Source organism: Marmota flaviventris, chromosome 11 (genome assembly GCF_047511675.1).
Source record: "Marmota flaviventris isolate mMarFla1 chromosome 11, mMarFla1.hap1, whole genome shotgun sequence".
Lineage (NCBI taxonomy): Eukaryota > Metazoa > Chordata > Mammalia > Rodentia > Sciuridae > Marmota > Marmota flaviventris.
Window position 1 is genome coordinate 54,269,556 of NC_092508.1, and position 18,454 is coordinate 54,288,009.

Sequence of the window (18,454 nt, forward strand, 5' to 3'; positions counted from 1 at the left end):
AGTCCCACCTGTTAAAGGTAGTCACCCCGATGTCACTGTGCTTGATATAGTCCTTTTGTCTCTACTCTGTCTAATCTTGAAAATACTAATATCTTTAAAGCACCTGAGGTGCCAAAGGCAGCTGTCCCAGAAAAGAAGGTGACGGAAGTTATTCCCCCCAAACCGGAAAGTCCTCCCCCTAAAGGTAATGTCAAACTGTACAAATTAGGGAGACAAATAACTGCTCTTTTAACTAGAAAATTATGTATAAAAATCTTAAACCTTAAAGTAATAGAATTCTAATTTTTAAAACATGCCAGTAGCTATCCACAGTATCTTGGTGTATAATTATATGCTCTGATATTAATTGTTCTCACCTATTCTAAACACATATTTTAAATTATCTTTGAAGTGCCTGAAGTGCCACCAAAGGAAGCCATCCCTGAAAAGAAAGTACCAGTGGCTCCTCCCAAAAAGCCAGAAGTTCCACCTGTCAAAGGTAAGTATACTTACATGTTATCAGTCACCTGTTCAGGGGGGCGGGGGAAAGTGTGTAATGTCCACCTGTCTCACAAATTGTATTTGGTGGGAAATGCGCTGTCAAGATTCTCCCTTTATAGTTACAAACTAAAAGATACTAATATCTTCAAAGTTCCTGAAGTTCCTAAAGAAGTTGCACCTGAAAAGAAAATATCTGTGCCCAAAAAGCCAGAAGCCCCACCTGTGAAAGGTATTTTTTCCCACTTAGAAAAAAAAAATACCATCCTATTCTCCTCACAATCATGCTAATACGTGCCTTCATGATTTGTAAATTCTGAAAATACTAATATCTTTCAAGTGCCTGAAGCTGCTCAAGAAGTTGTGCCAGAAAAGAAAATTCTCAAGGCACTTCCCAAAAAGCCAGAAGCTCCTCCGGTCACAGGTATATGTCAGCTAAACCGTACTCTACAGAAGAAATATCTCGTTCATTCTCGAAAAACAGTTTTAGTCCATTTCTCTTCATTATTAACCAAAGTGTAAAACTACTAATATCTTTTCAAGTGCCTGAAGTTCCTCAAGAAATTATTCCTGAAAAGAAAAAGCCAGTGGTACCTCCTAAAAAGCCAGAAGCCCCACCTGTCACAGGTACTTGTCACCGGGTCTTTGTTCTGCAGAAGAAATATCTCTTTCATTCTTGAAAATTAGTTTGGTCCATGGCTCTTCATTAAATGAAAAAACTACTAATATCTTTCAAGTGCCTGAAGCTGCTCAAGAAGTTCCAGAAAAGAAAGTCCCCATGGCCCTGCCCCCCAAACCAGAAGCTCCCCCTGTCGCAGGTACTTTTGCCCCTCTCCTTATTCTTCAGAAGAAATCTCTTTTCTGCTTTTGGAAACATTTTTTAATCCTGTTACCTCACTAACCAAAGTGGAAAACTACTAATATCTTTTAAGTGCCTGAAATTCCTCAAGACGTTGTCCCTGGAAAGCAAACAGTGGTGCCTCCTAAAAAGCCAGAAGCCCCTCCTGTCACAGGTACTTGTAACTGACCTGAGGGTTTATAAGACATAATTCTTCTGCTTTCGAAAATGTCTCATTCTTATGGTCTGTAGAAGTCCTAGGGATAATTTTACTAATCTCTTTTAAGTGCCTGAGGCTCCCAAAGAGGTTGTCCCTGAAAATAAAGTGTCTGTGACTCCACCTAAAAAGCCCGAAGTCCCACCTGTCACAGGTACTTCTCATTCACCTGAGGCTTTACAAGACATAACTTCTACTCTTGAAAATAGTCCGTGTGGTCTTCATAAATCCTCAATTTAATCTCACTAATCTCTTTTTAAGTGCCTGAGGCTCCCAAGGTTGTCCCTGAAAAGAAAGTGCCTGTGGTGCCTCCTAAAAAGGCTGAAGTCCCACCTGTCACAGGTACTTCTCACTCACCTGAGGCTTCCCAAGACATAATATCTACTCTTGAAAATAGTCTGCGTGGTCTTCATAAATCCTAAGTGTAATCTCACTAATCTCTTTTAAGTGCCTGAGGCTCCCAAGGAAGTTGTCCCTGAAAAGAAAGTGACTGTGGTGCCTCTTAAAAGGCCAGGAGTCCTGCCTGTCACAGGTACTGCTCACTCACCTGAGGCTTCACAAGACATAACTTCTACTCTTGAAAATAGTCCATGTGGTCTTCGTAAATCCTAAATTTAATCTCACTAATCTCTTTTAAGTTCCTGAGACTGCTGAAGAGTTTGTCCTGGAAGAGAAAGTGCATGTGGTGCCTCCTAAAAAATCAGAAGTCCCACCTGTTGAAGGTATTTGTCACTCACCTTGGGCATCACAGATCTACATCATCTTCTGCTCTTAAAAATATTTCATCGTCATGGTCTTCATAAATCCTAAGTGTAATCTCACTAATCTCTTTTAAGTGCCTGAGGCTCCCAAGGAAGTTGTCCCTGAAAAGAAAGTGACCGTAGTGCCTCCTAAAAAGCCAGAAGCCCCACCAGTTAAAGGTATTTGTCACTCACCCCACACATCACAAGATTTAAATCTTCTCCTCTTGGAAATATTTCATCCTCATGGTCTACATAAATCCTAAGTATAATCTTACTAATCTCTTTTAAGTGCCTGAGGCTCCCAAGGAAGTTGTCCCTGAAAAGAAAGTGACCATGGTGCCTCCTAAAAAGCCAGAAGTCCCACCAGTTAAAGGTATTTGTCACTACCTTAGGTATCACAAGATTTAAATCTTCTGCTCTTGGAAATATTTCATCCTCATGGTCTTCATAAGTCCTAAGTGTAATCTCACTAATCTCTTTTAAGTGCCTGAAGCTCCCAAGGAAGTTGTCCCTGAAAAGAAAGTGACTGTGGTGCCTCTTAAAAGGCCAGAAGTCCTGCCTGTCACAGGTATTGCTCACTCACCTGAGGCTTCACAAGACATAACTTCTACTCTTGAAAATAGTCCATGTGGTCTTCGTAAATCCTAAATTTAATCTCACTAATCTCTTTTAAGTTCCTGAGACTGCTGAAGAGTTTGTCCTGGAAGAGAAAGTGCATGTGGTGCCTCCTAAAAAATCAGAAGTCCCACCTGTTGAAGGTATTTGTCACTCACCTTGGGCATCACAGTTCTACATCATCTTCTGCTCTTAAAAATATTTCATCCTCATGGTCTTCACAAATCCTAAATGTAATCTCACTAATCTCTTTTAAGTGCCTGAGGCTCCCAAGGAAGTTGTCCCTGTAAAGAAAGTGACTGTGGTGCCTCCTAAAAAGCCTGAAGTCCCACCTGTCACAGGTACTGCTCACTCACCTGAGGCTTCCCAAGACATACATAACTTTTGCTCTTGAAAATAGTCTACGTGGTCTTCATAAATCCTAAGTGTAATCTCACTAATCTCTTTTAAGTGCCTGAGGCTCCCAAGGAAGTTGTCCCTGAAAAGAAAGTGACCGTAGTGCCTCCTAAAAAGCCAGAAGCCCCACCAGTTAAAGGTATTTGTCACTCACCCCACACATCACAAGATTTAAATCTTCTCCCCTTGGAAATATTTCATCCTCATGGTCTACATAAATCCTAAGTATAATCTTACTAATCTCTTTTAAGTGCCTGAGGCTCCCAAGGAAGTTGTCCATGAAAAGAAAGTGACCGTGGTGCCTCCTAAAAAGCCAGAAGTCCCACCAGTTAAAGGTATTTGTCACTACCTTAGGTATCACAAGATTTAAATCTTCTGCTCTTGGAAATATTTCATCCTCATGGTCTTCATATGTCCTAAGTGTAATCTCACTAATCTCTTTTTAAGTGCCTGAAGCTCCCAAGGAAGTTGTCCCTGAAAAGAAAGTGACTGTGGTGCCTCTTAAAAGGCCAGAAGTCCTGCCTGTCACAGGTACTGCTCACTCACCTGAGGCTTCACAAAACATGACTTCTACTCTTGAAAATAGTCCATGTGGTCTTCGTAAATCCTAAATTTAATCTCACTAATCTCTCTTAAGTTCCTGAGACTGCCAAAGAGTTTGTCCTGGAAGAGAAAGTGCTTGTGGTGCCTCCTAAAAAGCCAGAAGTCCCACCTGTTAAAGGTAGTCACCCCGATGTCACTGTGCTTGATATAGTCCTTTTGTCTCTACTCTGTCTAATCTTGAAAATACTAATATCTTTAAAGTACCTGAGGTGCCAAAGGCAGCTGTCCCAGAAAAGAAGGTGACGGAAGTTATTCCTCCCAAACCGGAAAGTCCTCCCCCTGAAGGTAACCACAAAACTATTCAACTATTATCTTTTAAAAGAGAAAAATCTCTTCTTAGTGATATGAAAATACTTTTTTAAAGTATGGTATATATGTTTATTCTGGTATTAAAACAAGCTGATGTCTTTAAAGTGTATGAGGAGCCTGAGGAAATTGTCCCCGAAGAGCCTCCTGCTGAAGTTGTGGAAGAGCCAGCTCCTGCCCCACCTCCAAAAGGTACTTGGCAAACTGCTGGGATGCCTCACCCCTTCTTGCCCTCGCAGTTCTGGGCACTGTGAACTTGTTTCTTTTTGCATTCATCTTCACTGCTTCTAAAACAAATTCTAATAACTTTAGTGACCGTGCCACCTAAGAAGCCTGTTCCTGAAAAGAAAGCACCTGCTGTTGTGGCCAAGAAACCTGAACCACCACCAGTGAAAGGTACTTTTCACTGCCACTAACTGCCTATAGAAAAATGTCTGTCTTTAAATGTCATATTCCACTCACTGCTATGTCTAATTGACTTTCATATGCCATTGAAACTATGAGCTTAAAAACTACTAATATCTTTTAAAGTGCCCGAGGTCCCCAAGGAAGTCGTTCCTGAAAAGAAAGTGCCTCCTGTGGTTAAAAAACCAGAAGTTCCACCTGCTAAAGGTACAAGTGCTTTCTATTCTTTGATGGAAATAGATATGGCCTCCAGCTCTTAAAAAAAAGTGCTCTGTTCTGTGTAAATGTGACAAATGTTTACTGGTGATTATTCATTATGTTAAAATACTAATATCTTTAAAGTGCCTGAAGTTCCCAAAGAAGTTGTTCCAGAAAAGAAAGTGGCTGTTCCTCCAAAGCCAGAAATCCCACCAGCTAAAGGTACATGTCACTAATGAGGTTCTACAAAAGAGTAACCTTCTTGGTCCCCAAAGTCCCCTATTTATGGAACTCTTTGTTTGCCAATCATCTTATAGTTACAACCACAAAACAGCTACTCTGAATGTTTAAGGTTTATGTCTTTTCAAAAATCACTATTTTTTAAAAACATTGATGCATTTATTATAAGGATTGGAAGAGTTAACATGGTTTTGTGGTTATTGATAGGCCTATTTTCCTCCCCCTAGGTCGGGATCCAAGGACAGATCCCTGACCTTGTTGTGAAATTTATTCTTGATTTAATTGAGCAAAATATGAAGTAGATTTGGTGTAAATTTCATGTACTTCTCAACTACTCAAGAGTAAAACTAACTAATATCTTTAAAGTGCCAGAGGTGCCCAAGAAACCTGTCATAGAAGAGAAACCAGCTGTTCCAGTTCCCAAGAAAGTGGAGTCTCCTCCCCCAGAAGGTACACATAAGACCACTAATGAGCTTGCCACACTTGTGACTATTTATGATTTAAGCTTTCTTTCTCTTCTTGGCTAACTCATTATTCCTGGTCATTTCCTGTCCTTTATTTGTCTTATGTCCTCATTATCAATTAGCTCCCATCTCAAAGCTACACAGGGTTATCAGTCAGCAGTATCTACATAGGTCATGTTTGTATTAAACAAAGTTTGTCAAATGTACACAGAGGAAAATGAGAGGGTTGATGAGATTAAATGACTTTAAACACCACAAGAACTTTCAAAGCATTAAATCAATAGATACAGAAGTTGCTGCAAATAAAATAGATTTCAGCTTAACAAAAGTAAGAGAATCTATTAATGGAAACCAGAGAAGAATCAAGATAATTATTTACTGCTTTGCTGCTTTATGCATTTTAGAATTTGTTCCACCCATTGAAATAAAATTAACTGATATCTTTAAAGTATATGAAGAGCCTGAAGAAATTGCTCCTGCAGAGGAAGAACCAGCTCCTGTTGTGGAAGAGGAGGAGCCAGAAGCCCCTCCACCTCCACCAGGTACTAGGCAGGATCCACTGTGGGGAAAAATATGGTCATCTGGTTGGTGTTTTTATTATAAATCTTATATGTAGGGTAAAATATCAGGGTTCTATCTCCTTGCTTGCAATTTGACTTCATTAACAAGAACAAAAGATATTTTCACACATCAAACCTTGGTACTAAGAATTTTACAATGTACGTGCCAAAGAAAAATGTGTGGTCTTTGCTATTATTATTATTATTGTTCATTTGTTATCATCTAATTTGTCCTATGATCATCTAACACTAAAAGAAATTCTTCCTCTTCAAGTGCCTGAGGAGCCCAAAAAGATTGTCCCAGAGAAGAAATTTCCTGTCATCAAAAAACCAGAACCTGCACCTCCTAAAGGTACTTATGTGAAAAGAAAGAAATGTTTTTGTCATTTTGTGTGCTGTCTAAAAATTGTATTCTTTCCTTCTTGTGTGTTGTGTTGTATTAGTGTTTGTGTTTGTTGTTATCTGTGTGTTTTGGTGTTAAAAAGACTTGTACAATTTATGTGGGTATATTACATCTTGTATTTTATATTAAATGCTACTAATATCTTTAAAGTACCTGAGGTGTCAAAGAAAGTTGTCCCAGTGAAGAAGGTTCCAATTGTTAAGAAGCCAGAAACACCAGAAGCCACAGGTATTCATTGTCATCATAATTTTTTTAAAAGCACTCTGATATCTTAACGTGGACTCGAATAAGCTGTCTTTATTGCTGTGGCAAGTGAGGGAATAAAGATGTCCTTATTTTGCTTCTGCTAATTTAAATGCTGCTCCATGACTTGCAGATTTTTTTTTCTTAACATTTTTAAATGTTCTTAAACACTCTTTCTAAAACAAAACTAATATCTTCAAAGTGCCTGAGGTGCCCAAGAAACTTGTTCCAGTAAAGAAAGAGCCTGTGTCTGTTACCAAAAAACGAGAAGTCCGACCAGAAAAAGGTATCTACCAAGAGGCAATGTTTCTCTGACCACTATTTAAGTATATTTAAGAACAGTTTTTATAGGAGAAAATAATGAGTATGAGATTATAACAAACCACATTTCATAGAAAGAAAGGAAAAATAATGAGGGCACAGAGAGAAAAAGAAACAAACGGGAGAGAAAAAAATCTGAGCCCACTGTACTGTGAGCTATCGTGTGGTTACAAGGGGGTAGAGCAGAGCGTCTCCCACTCAGTGTGTTTTGCTGAACATTATCATGAACAAAGTACTTTTTAGAAGATGTAAAATCTAACTCTATTAGAAAGATAACACAATGCCAATTCAGATAGGAGTTGATAGCACTTTCAAACTAAGTACAAACAGCTGCAGAAGCAGAGCACACAAAGATGGATTTCAGGCAGAGACATGAAGAGAGTTGTGTGGAAGAAGTAGTGTTGAAAATTTTGACAGATTTTTGCATGTGGTGATCAGGGAAATGGAATTCTAGGCAAAAGGAAAGAGCATATTGAAAGGCATACAGGTGGAAGGGTCTAGCAAGTTCAAGAACTGTTGATGTAAATTTGAGTATGAATTGTTTATGTAACATCTTAAAAGATAATAATAGAAATAAAGGTAGGGGTCATATTTTTAAGTTCTTTGGATTTAGAGGTCTGTTTTTTTGTTTTGGTGTGGTTTCCCAGGATGCCACCGAGGGCCTTGCATATGCTAGGCAAGCACTCTGCCACTGAGCTAAATCCCAGTCCTGTTTATTTTGAGAGAGTCTCAGTAAATTACCTAGGCTGGCCTCAAACTCGCTATGCCTCAGATTCTCAAATATCTGGTGTTACAGGTGTGTGCCACTTTTTGAATGCCAGTATAAGATTATATTCACAGGGAAAAGGAAGCCTCAAAGGTTTTGAAACAAGTGTACAAAGTAATAAGATTTGAGCTTTAAAAATATAACTGGCAGCAGCACAAGCTATTGAAAGACAGTGATAAAAGATCCATTTTAATTAAAGTCATTAAGAGCTGGAGAAAACCAGTGGTGGTAGAAATGGAAAAGGGCAGTGGTTTTGAGAGAGACAGAGTTGGCTGACTATTATCAAAACAATTAAGGAAATCAAGGAGCCCAAGATAATTGTAGCTAAGTGGCCAGGTCAGTTCACTAATTTTCTGAGCTGATAATAGAAAGAAGATAGTGAGCTATTTTTCATTTTTCAAGTATGTTATTTCAGAATGTTGCATTAGGAGCTTAGGAAACAGATCAGGCCTAGAAAAAGAGAAAGAGAGAGAAAACTTGAAGTCCTCTGTGTGGAAATATGAGTTGAGCATGCAGAAATGATCACTCAGAAAATGTAGAGTGATGTTTATTAAAGTGCCAAAGATAGTCCACTGGAGAACACCTACATGGAAAGATACACAGATGAGGAGCAAATGAAGAAAGCTGAAAATGCTCATTTATAAAATTAGAATGCCCACAAAGGCACCATGCCTCAGAAACCATCCTCCCTGTGAAGTCTTGTAAGATGAAGTTCTTTTCCCATATTCTTGCCTGCTCTTTGCAGAATCTTGCACATCTTCTAAATTCTTAATAGTAAAAAAAAAATAATTAATATCTTTAAAGTGCCTGAAGTGCCCAAAGAAATTGTCCCAGAAAAGAAAGTGTCTGTTCCCAAGCCCGAAGAGCCAGAAGTTCCACCTGCCTCAGGTACATGGCTGCTCTATAAATCTTGGAAAGATGACTAACATCTTCATCATCTTGCTTTGATTGTAGATGGGTCTTATATATTCATCTGTTGTCTGTCTCATGTATTGGCATTATTGGTTTCTTGGGGACCCCTGAATTATATGTTATGGAGTGTAAGTAGATAGGTTGCAACTCTGCAGTTGTACTATTCTGCTCTGAAAACAGTCTAAAATAAAAATACTATGTTTTTTAAGTTGAAGAGACTCCTGAGGAAATAATATATGAAGAAAAAGCATCCATAACCATTGGTAGAAAAGAGACTCCCCCTGTTGAAGGTATACATTTACAAGTATATGTTTTTTTAATCTCTTGAAAATTCCTGTTAGAAATGCAAAAGTAGTTTAGACTGACCCTCCTACTTACCATCATGTACAAAAGCATTCCAGCACGTGCTCCACTGCTTTGTTTTTTTCAAAAAATTGTACTGCTTTGGATTAGAATCTTTCATTTGGTTATTCTTGATGGTGATTCATAATTATAAAAGGCACCATTGACTAAAGTAAAATTGGAAGCATTGCATTGGATTCTCACATGATTACCCAGTATCAAATTTTACATCATCTCATTTGCCATCAACATGCATAGAATAAACTAGTTGTTGGCAGAAAATTTAAGTGTAAGAAAATGGAAATCTCTTAATTCTTTTTCTATAGGAATTGCTTTGTGTGAAGTGTTTATTTTTTGTTTTGTGACTGTAATCTTTACATGTATGTGAAATCTGTAATGAGTCCATGTGGAACTTTACATTACGATCTTGCATCCCTTGTCAACATTCTTTAAAGAACGTGAAATTGAAAAGTATATTGAGCCTGAAGAACCTAAACCTGAACCTGAACCACAGCCAGAAGAAGTCCCAGTACAAGGTATTCAATTAATAGGACTTAAATCTTCATCATCATCTTCTTGCTCTTGAACTATACATGGTTTGTGTTGTTCTATGTGTTCAGTGGGTCTCTTTGCATCTATTTGTGTGTAAGATATTCTTCGTTTTAAGTGTGCATTTTATTCTTATGTTTCCATGTATTTGTACCATTTATCTGTGTCAATCGTAGCTTATCTGGATGCTTCCTTTGTTTTTATTAGTGCCTTTGATATATTACTCATCACCTGTGTACAGTGTTGATATCTTTGTTTTTTGTTGTATACTGTTTTATGTTTTGTGTTGGAAACTGATATTACATATCAAAGAAAGCAAACTTTTAAATTCATATATATTTAAATTTCTACCAAATATGCCTTTTACATACATGCTAACATATATAGATACTAACACTCCTGAAATACTCTTTCAAGAACCTGAACCTGAAAAGAAGGTTATCGAGAAACCAAAACTCAAGCCAAGACCTCCGCCTCCTGCTCCTGCTCCACCTAAGGAAGACGTGAAGGAGAAAATATTCCAACTTAAAGGTATCGGATATTACTTCCAAAGTCTTATTAACCTGCTTCAAACTTCTGTGCAGCCATTTGAAATGGTGCTTGCAGGAAATGTCTTACTTTTGGAAGTGTGCGCTTTCAGACATGATCATGCTATGAGAATTGGCATGTGTTTCTGCTCCCCTGGGGCCCTGGGCTGCCTTGTTAAGCCATGCCTACTACCCACAAGTCAGCCATTGCATTGTGACATCATCCTTGACATCTGGATTCTGGGGCTACCCGACTAACTTTCTTATGTGGAGTGGGGAGGAGGGTCTTTTTTTATTTCAAAGCCTGGTTGCTCTGTGTGTCTTGAAGTCTTATGCATGTGGAATATACAACAGATCTTTCCATTGATATTTTTAACATGGCAGTAAAAACTTTATATTAAAGCCAAAACTTTTTCTTAAAGAAGTCTAGGTTCTTTTAAATAGAAGTAATACATTTAAGGGGTCCAATAGCTGATATGTGCTCATGGACCATGAAATGAAGGCCTAAGTACAACCGGTCACTTCTGCTCCCCCACTTTTTTTTTTAATTTAATAATAGAAACCATTGTATTCTATGATGTTTCCCAGGGTATCTGGAAAGAATGGTTGTTAATATATTTGATATCTAGTATATCTGCCCATTACTAAACTTCCATTCATTCTGTGTTTTGATTTTCCTTTGAATTGATGCAGTATTTCTTGATTTTTAAAATATAACATCTATAAAAGATCTGAAATAAACTGGAAAGAGTACATTATTCTTTCAATTTTCATAAAATCTGTCTCATTTGCAATAAGATTTGTTCATCTAAAAAAATTCTAGATATAATCTTAGATAAGCATTTTTCTCATGCTTCCACATCTACAAAGCCAAAATCTTTCTAGAATAAGACGACATTTCTTGTGATTCTTGCCCCCTTTCAATTCCTCCCTTTCAATTCCTCATGGGTTTTAGGTCAGATGCAGGAAAAGAAAAGCAAACAGTTCTGAAAATGTCACCTTCTTTAAGGACAATGAAATTTTTTCTCCTTGAAACAAATTTATGCTCAAAGGAAAATTTATTCTTTCTTTAATGAATAAAAAAATCTCTCAGTCTTAATTTATAACTCAGCTTTGGAGTCAAACTGCAGTTGTGTTCATGATTTCAGACCTTGGATGTTCTTGTGGCTATTTGGGCTGCTATCAATGCTTCCTGGACATAAGCAAGGCTTGGTTTTGATTCATGGCATAAAAAAGTATTTGCTTTAGATTAAATGTACAAATAATAACAGTAAGATCATATTCTTTAAAGCTGTTTCAAAGAAGAAAATTCCTGAAAAACCTGAGGTTCCAGAAAAAGTGGAGCTTACACCTCTGAAAGGTATTTCACAGACTGATAGTCTGTTTACATGTATCTACAGTATCCCTTCATCTGGTTCTTTGCTCTTTTGGTTTTCATAGAATGTTCTCCCTTTTTTTGTCTCTCTCTTTTTAATTATCATAGTAGTAGTCTTGTTTATTTCTTGCAATTTTGTGGCTTTTATGGTCCTGGCTCATGAGTGTTGCTTCCTCTGTCTCCCATCAATTTCATACATCATGCTAGATGTTGTTTATCCTTGTCTTATTTCCATATGTCTATCTGCATTGTTTGAAAACATCAGATTTGACGCGTTGGCTGAAATTAATATTAGGAGACATCTTAGGTTAAAATGCTGAGTAGTAGTAAGCTTCAGGGATTCACCTGGAAGTTCACATTTTAACCAGTGTGACAAGCACTACAAATCATACCCTACTGAATGATTTGTATGGTTTCCCTCACAACTGCCCTGTCACTTTCTTCCCACTCCAAAGACATTTTCTCAGGTGTACAGATCTCATGTTTCAGGTAAATTTCATTATCAATGCAGATCACTTTTCAAAAGTGATTTTTCTTTAAACAGTCTTTTCCCCCATCTACAATTAGACCTTAAATAAAAATAAATAACTCATAAAAGTCTGGAGAACATCCACTAAAAATAAACTTAGTTTTTCTAGTAAGTTTAATGGGTAGCTGCATTCTGTTCTGTTTAAGTAATCAATTCATCCAGACCCAGGAAGTGAATCTGAATGAATTGATTAGTTAAATAATCACCTGTATACCTTTCCTGATTCATAAAATTGACATTATAAAATAATTTTATCATATATATTAACTAATAAATGTCAAACATTAGGATAGCATTTAGTGACATCTAGTGACTTTAAAAAGAGTAATCACTAGTGGGTGTGTTCTGCCCTGGGTCTCAAACATCAGTAAGATCTTAAAATTAATAATATGGAAAAAACAAATGCACAAAAGTATTTTCACTATGTCCATTATATAAGTAAAGAAAATGTGTATCTTGCTATTTCAACTTGAGTTAACTAGATGCATAGTTTCAATCAATGAAAATAGCTATGTATTTAAGAATATTGGTAACTCACAAATAATATTGAAGGCCAGCACAATTTATCATGAATAAAATTTAATGTTTAACTGTTAAAATTTTACTTAAAATATTTGGCATTATAGAACATGATTATTTAAATGAAGTACATAATTGCCTTTTGTGTGTTTTTATTTTTGAAGTAAGATGTATACAGTTTTCTTTATCACATAAAAATCTATTAATTGCAAGTGTCTTCTTTAAGCACCAAATGGGAAATTTTACAGAAATATCTAAGAAATTCAGATTTCATCTCACTGAGCACATATGTTACATGATATAAACAATGTTTTAAATTATATTTTAATTGTTATCAGTAGAGAGTTAAAGTGGCTCGGTAATTACTAAGAGTATTTTGTTTTGCTTTCCTATTTAAACCCATATTTTTTTCTTATTATAGCAATAAGAAAAAAATAACATCATCTACAATGTTTGGTATTCATTGTAGATGCAAGAGGAAATTAATTTGGAATTCCTTGGGTCACTTGTACTTTAAATTCAAGAATATTTTCTTATTCATAAAAAATGAGCCTCTAACATTAGCCTTAAAATTTTATGGTTCTATCATATTAAGTTAGTAATATTCCAAAAAGGAGACCTTAAGAAAGGATACTTCTCTTTAGAAGGTAAAATATGGTCTTCCCCCAACATCAAGGCCACAAACCAGATCTATGGCTTTCTCTTTCCTCAATGTAGAAGACTGAGTGATAGCCCTAACTCTTGCCAATTTAATGTATTTAATGGTCAGGTAAATACCAATGTAGATTTGAGCTATATACGGTTGCACATTGGAGCAAAGATGCTGTCGAAAACCCTTGCAATTTGGTGAAAGGCTCATAAAGTCAATATAGCACAAAATCTGTGTTCATCAAGATGAATATATTTGCCTTAGTTAACGTAATTGAATTTCATCATAGAGTTGTATAGATATTTGCAGAGGTAATAATTTGACAGGTTTATTTGCTTTTAAATTCTGTGAATTTTTATGCAATAAAGTTGTTACTTGATACATTATAGTTAACCAGTTTGGGCAGAGACATTTTTCATGTTGATATTCCATTTTTATATGAATTCACTTCAAAATTTGAATTCATATCCTTTTTAAGTGCCTGGAGCTGAAAAGAAAGTCCGCAAATTACTTCCTGAACCTAAACCTCAGCCAAAGGAGGAAGTTGTTCTGAAAAGCGGTATAGTATCAGCTTTAAGTATCTAAAAAACTGACTTGAAAGCTTACAAAATATTTCTGTCCCATGGTTTTCTTTGCATTAGGTATCTTATTTATCAAAATGTGTTAGTGGTTTCATTGAAAATTAAGGCTGTGATTTCCAAATCTTTTTAAAAAGGAGACATAAATTTTGAGAGCATTCATAGCATTTCAAAATTTATCATGTTAATAGAAATAACTAAATTGATACTATTCTAAACTAACAACAATGACCGTGAATGTCATTTTTCATAACCAAATTACATAGTCAAATAAACTAAACCAATTAAATAAGCAAAACTACTTAAGCATAAATATAATTTCAGTTTTAAATTATGGCACAGGATCACCACTAATAAGTAATATTTTTAAAAAACTGAATCTCTTTCCTACTAAATATTTAAACACTAGAAACAAGGTATTCAATAGAAGATTCAAGTTCTAACATTGTCTTCATATGGAATAACTGATTTCTAGGCTACATTTCTTTAGGTATCTCTGCTTAAGTAAACTTTCTACTTCTTATTTAAATACTTCTTCATAAATTACAGCATTGAATTATTATTGGAATTTGCTGCTATTCAAATTACTCATTTTTTGTTGGAGCCATTTCTGCCATGCAATTATCTTTGAATAGAATCTCTAAAGAGAAATAACATGACTAAGTACTATGTAAATAAACAGCAAATGTTGATTTGGCGGGGAGAGAGAAAAAGCATTTTTAGTGAAAATGCTAAAATTTCTAGGGCATGTGTGTGCATGTTTTTCATTTTCCTTGCTTTGTACATTATTTGCATTTGTCAAGCTTGTTCAACATCTTCATCAGTTTGTCTTGGTTTACATATAAACCTTTTTGTCTTTTAAGTTCTAAGAAAGAGACCTGAAGAAGAAGAGCCTAAAGTAGAACCTAAAAAAGTAGAAAAAATTAAAAAACCAGAAGGTAGGAATCTCAGCGACAATTTGTGAAATTATCTTTTAGCAAAGTGGAAATTTATTAAAAGGTTTATCTTGTAAACACAACTGAAGTGAAACATAAACATAGCTTCATATTTCATCTGTATGTAATGTATGTTTTCCATTGTCTGCTTTCTGCTTACTTTTGTAGTAATTCCCAAATACATTCATGTATTTCCCATAATCTTATTATTATCATTCCCTTTCCACTTACGTTCTTCCAGTGGAAATGACTGAAATGATAAATTGGCTATAGAAGAACTTCATGGGAGGGGGTTGGCAAATGTTTCATAGTCTATGGGGGCTTTTAAGTGGGTTGAGTTTATTAGCCTGTTCTCAAAGGGTCTAATGATTGAGAACTATTCTAAAAATGATTTAGAAAGGGAAAATTAGTGGAGTTGGGAAGCAAGTGGATGGAATAAAAGGAAGAAAAATGAATTGAGATAGATTCCAGAGGAGAAACTAGAAATCAAATGAGAAAATGTAAGGTGCTTATAAAAGTCATCAATAGAGGTTTTTTTTGAAAACTAGAAAATTAAATACTTGGAGCTACTATTTTAGAGGAGTTGATTTCTAAGTATTCAAATCTTAACACTAGAAAATAATCTTATTTTCTTAAAGTACCAGTGCTAAAACCTGTTGAAGAGGTTGAAGTGCCTCCAGCTACTGTTACAAAAAGAGAAAGGAAAATTCCTGAACCAGAAAAAGGTATAAACCTATGGTTGCTTTCTCAGTTGTCTCTAAAGATGTGGATATTAGCATTTAAAATATGATTGTACTGGCATCTACATTTAAATATGTGCCTTAATCTAGTATCACCCATATCTTAATTTTCTTTACCATTTCACTCTCCTGTACCATTTGCTAATGATCACCCATTTGTTAAATGAATTGCTAGGAAAAAAATAATGGGCAATAAGCTGAAGAACAACATTAAAACCAATAAAAATGCCTTCCTATGATTTTTTAATATTTCATTTAAAATTAAAAATAAGCTTACATCAATACTTGGTTTGATAAACATGTGTGCATAAATTCTGTCTTCTAAGTTATGTTGTCTGCTTGATTTTAGTTTTGACTTTGTGGGACTCTTAAAAAATACTGTAATAACTTTCTCATTTCTATGAATTATTTTAGTGCCTGAAATTAAGCCAGCAATACCTCTGCCTGGTCCTGAACCAAAACCAAAGCCTGAACCGGGTGAGTGAGTTTATCCTCAATGTCACGGGCACATTCCTTCAAGTTCCACACAACTCATGCATGCATAGTCAGTAAAAAAACATACATGAGGGCTGGGGTTGTGGCTCAGTGGTAGAGGGCTTGCCTAGCATGCATGAGGAACTGGGTTTGATCCTCAGCACCACATAAAAATAAAATAAAGATATTGTGTCTACCTAAAAACTAATTATATATATCTCATACATGAAAGTCATCATGCATCAAATGATTTCTAATATCTCTGTATGCTTCTCTGGAAAACTAGTTATTTGAAGATTTCACAGTTACTTTCAAAAAGGCAAACAGGCTACCACACAGGGTTTCAAGAAGTGACAATGGATACCTTCATACAATGCATTTCTCTCTACAGAAGTGAAAATAATGAAACCTCCGCCCGTGGAGCCAGCACCAGCCCCCATCGCTGCCCCAGTTACAGTGCCAGTGGTTGGAAAGAAAGCAGGTATTTATCCTGTACTTTTCTTGATTAAAGTTTCTGGATTAAAATGAAAGCTATCTTTTATTTAGAACATAGACATCACTTCAACTGTGGGGATTATGACATATTATGTTTTCTTCATCTGATATACTTTACCATCCAGTCTGTCTCCCAACGGAAAAGCATAGGGTGCGTTCATTGGATCATGCACTCCTGCAATTCGTTATTTCTTTCATATCCTTTTGGTATTAAGTAATGAAGATGTTTAAGGCTGATCAGAACTAAGGACACAGTTTCTCTAAGAACACACATGCAAGAATCCCATGGAACTCCAAATTTCCCTTGTATCCTACAGAAATTATAGCTCATTGTTTAAAAAGACGGCATACTGGAATGATATAAAGGAAAATAATGGTTGAAAACCTTGTGAATATACTAAATGAAACCGAATTGTACATTTTGAAATGGCTAACATAATAATTTTTATGTTAGGAATATTTTATCACAATAAAATGTTAAAAGACTACATTGCTCAGTCTTTAAATCTATATAAGGATTTAGACCAATAATGGTACAATTTTTAATTGTACTAACATAATGCTATAGCTGTCTCAAAAGCAAATTCAAGGTACTTATCAGTTATATATGAACTATTTAATAGTTTATCACTTAGGCAATAGTTTCAAAACCAAAACAGATTTGACATGTAATTATTAATCATAAATACACATCCTATTTGGCCCTTGGCAGGTTATTTGATCTTATAAAATTTTTATTTAAAATTATCTCAAAATATTTTGGATTTTTTTTTACATTTAATGACACAAAAATTACTATGTTCTTTTGACTATAGTTTAATTTTTAATATTTATGCTAGATTTTGTCAGTGGTATTTACCACTTGGGCATTGTTCTTACTTTTAAACTTGCAAAATAGTTCAGAAAAAAAGTGAATAACTGCCAAAGAGCTAATTTCCTTAGTCTTCCATGGATTTGTTTGTCTGCTCAACTTAAACACAAAAAAGAAAGGCTTTTGGTAACTTCTGGCCCATTTCCCTTTTCCCTATATGAATTCATTGCAGACAAAACTTATTTCCTTGGTTCTCATAATCAATACATACAAATACGTGTAAAATACTTTGCATAGCTAGGCAAGAGCAAAACTCTTCCTCACAGGTTGACAGTAAGCCTTTCAGAAATGAAAAGAAACTAAAGGCACTCCTGAGACAATTTTTTAATACTAAATATGTTAGCAATTTAGCTTAGTTCCATCAGTCTCTGAATACACCTTCTTGGAAATGTTGAAGTATTCTCCATAGAAATCATATAAATGAAACAACTTCACTTTATGTATTAATATTTATAATATAGAACATGACTCATCCCAGGTAATTGACTGCTGAGCATGAAATTAGTCTGAAAATTGTTTAAATGCAGAGTCTTCTTTTTATTTCAGAAGCCAAAGCACCTAAGGAGGAAGCCGCCAAGCCGAAAGGTCCCATCAAAGGTGAGCTCCATTCCCCAGGACCTGTACACTAACCTTTCACTCTGAATTCCTATACTTTACATTAATAGGGAAAACAATTTTCAAAATTTACAACAATCTTTATTATTTCTAATTGATTCTGTAAAACCCAGTATGTCTTCTTTTTCAAATAAGCTACCTCTAATATTACTTGAATGGATGTCATGTATATAACCAATTATATTTTAGCATAATAAACCCTACAAGTTTTTCTTTTCATTTAATTTGTTCTTTTTAATTATACATAAAAAATAGAATGTATCTTGACATATTATACATATGTGGAGTATAACTTCCCAACATGATGTGGAGTCACACTGGTCGTGTTCATATGTGAACACAGAAAAGTTACATCTGATTCATTCTATACAGGAACACTTTCATACAGGTGATATTATGTATGACAGTTAAAGTAATTAGACAATAGTCTGGATATTTTACACTTAGGATTAAAACTTGATAAAATGAAGTGTGTTTATTATTTATGAATTCCTTACGCCATCTCATTTTCCTGTCTGAAACAAGGCAATATATATTGAATCCATCTTT

The 18,454-nt window shown here is 35.4% G+C and overlaps 1 protein-coding gene across 5 annotated transcripts in view; it reads left to right on the forward strand.

Annotated features, from left to right (window-relative positions):
* Positions 1–18,454, forward strand: part of Ttn (titin) — a 263,732-nt gene that overhangs the window by 137,927 nt on the left and 107,351 nt on the right. For 3 of the 5 annotated variants that reach the window (XM_071619373.1, XM_071619372.1, XM_071619374.1), the window contains 6 exons: positions 13,676–13,756; positions 14,639–14,713; positions 15,349–15,435; positions 15,865–15,927; positions 16,316–16,405; positions 17,837–17,887. In XM_071619373.1, the coding sequence (XP_071475474.1) occupies positions 13,676–13,756; positions 14,639–14,713; positions 15,349–15,435; positions 15,865–15,927; positions 16,316–16,405; positions 17,837–17,887 (447 nt within the window). Of the gene's footprint in view, positions 1–100; positions 185–2,564; positions 2,649–3,341; positions 3,426–4,090; positions 4,175–4,303; positions 4,388–4,507; positions 4,592–4,726; positions 4,808–4,942; positions 5,021–5,404; positions 5,489–5,951; positions 6,045–6,336; positions 6,415–10,015; positions 10,130–11,416; positions 11,486–13,675; positions 13,757–14,638; positions 14,714–15,348; positions 15,436–15,864; positions 15,928–16,315; positions 16,406–17,836; positions 17,888–18,454 lie in introns of all 5 variants that reach the window. The other 2 variants (XM_071619370.1, XM_071619371.1) reach the window with 1 other exon arrangement.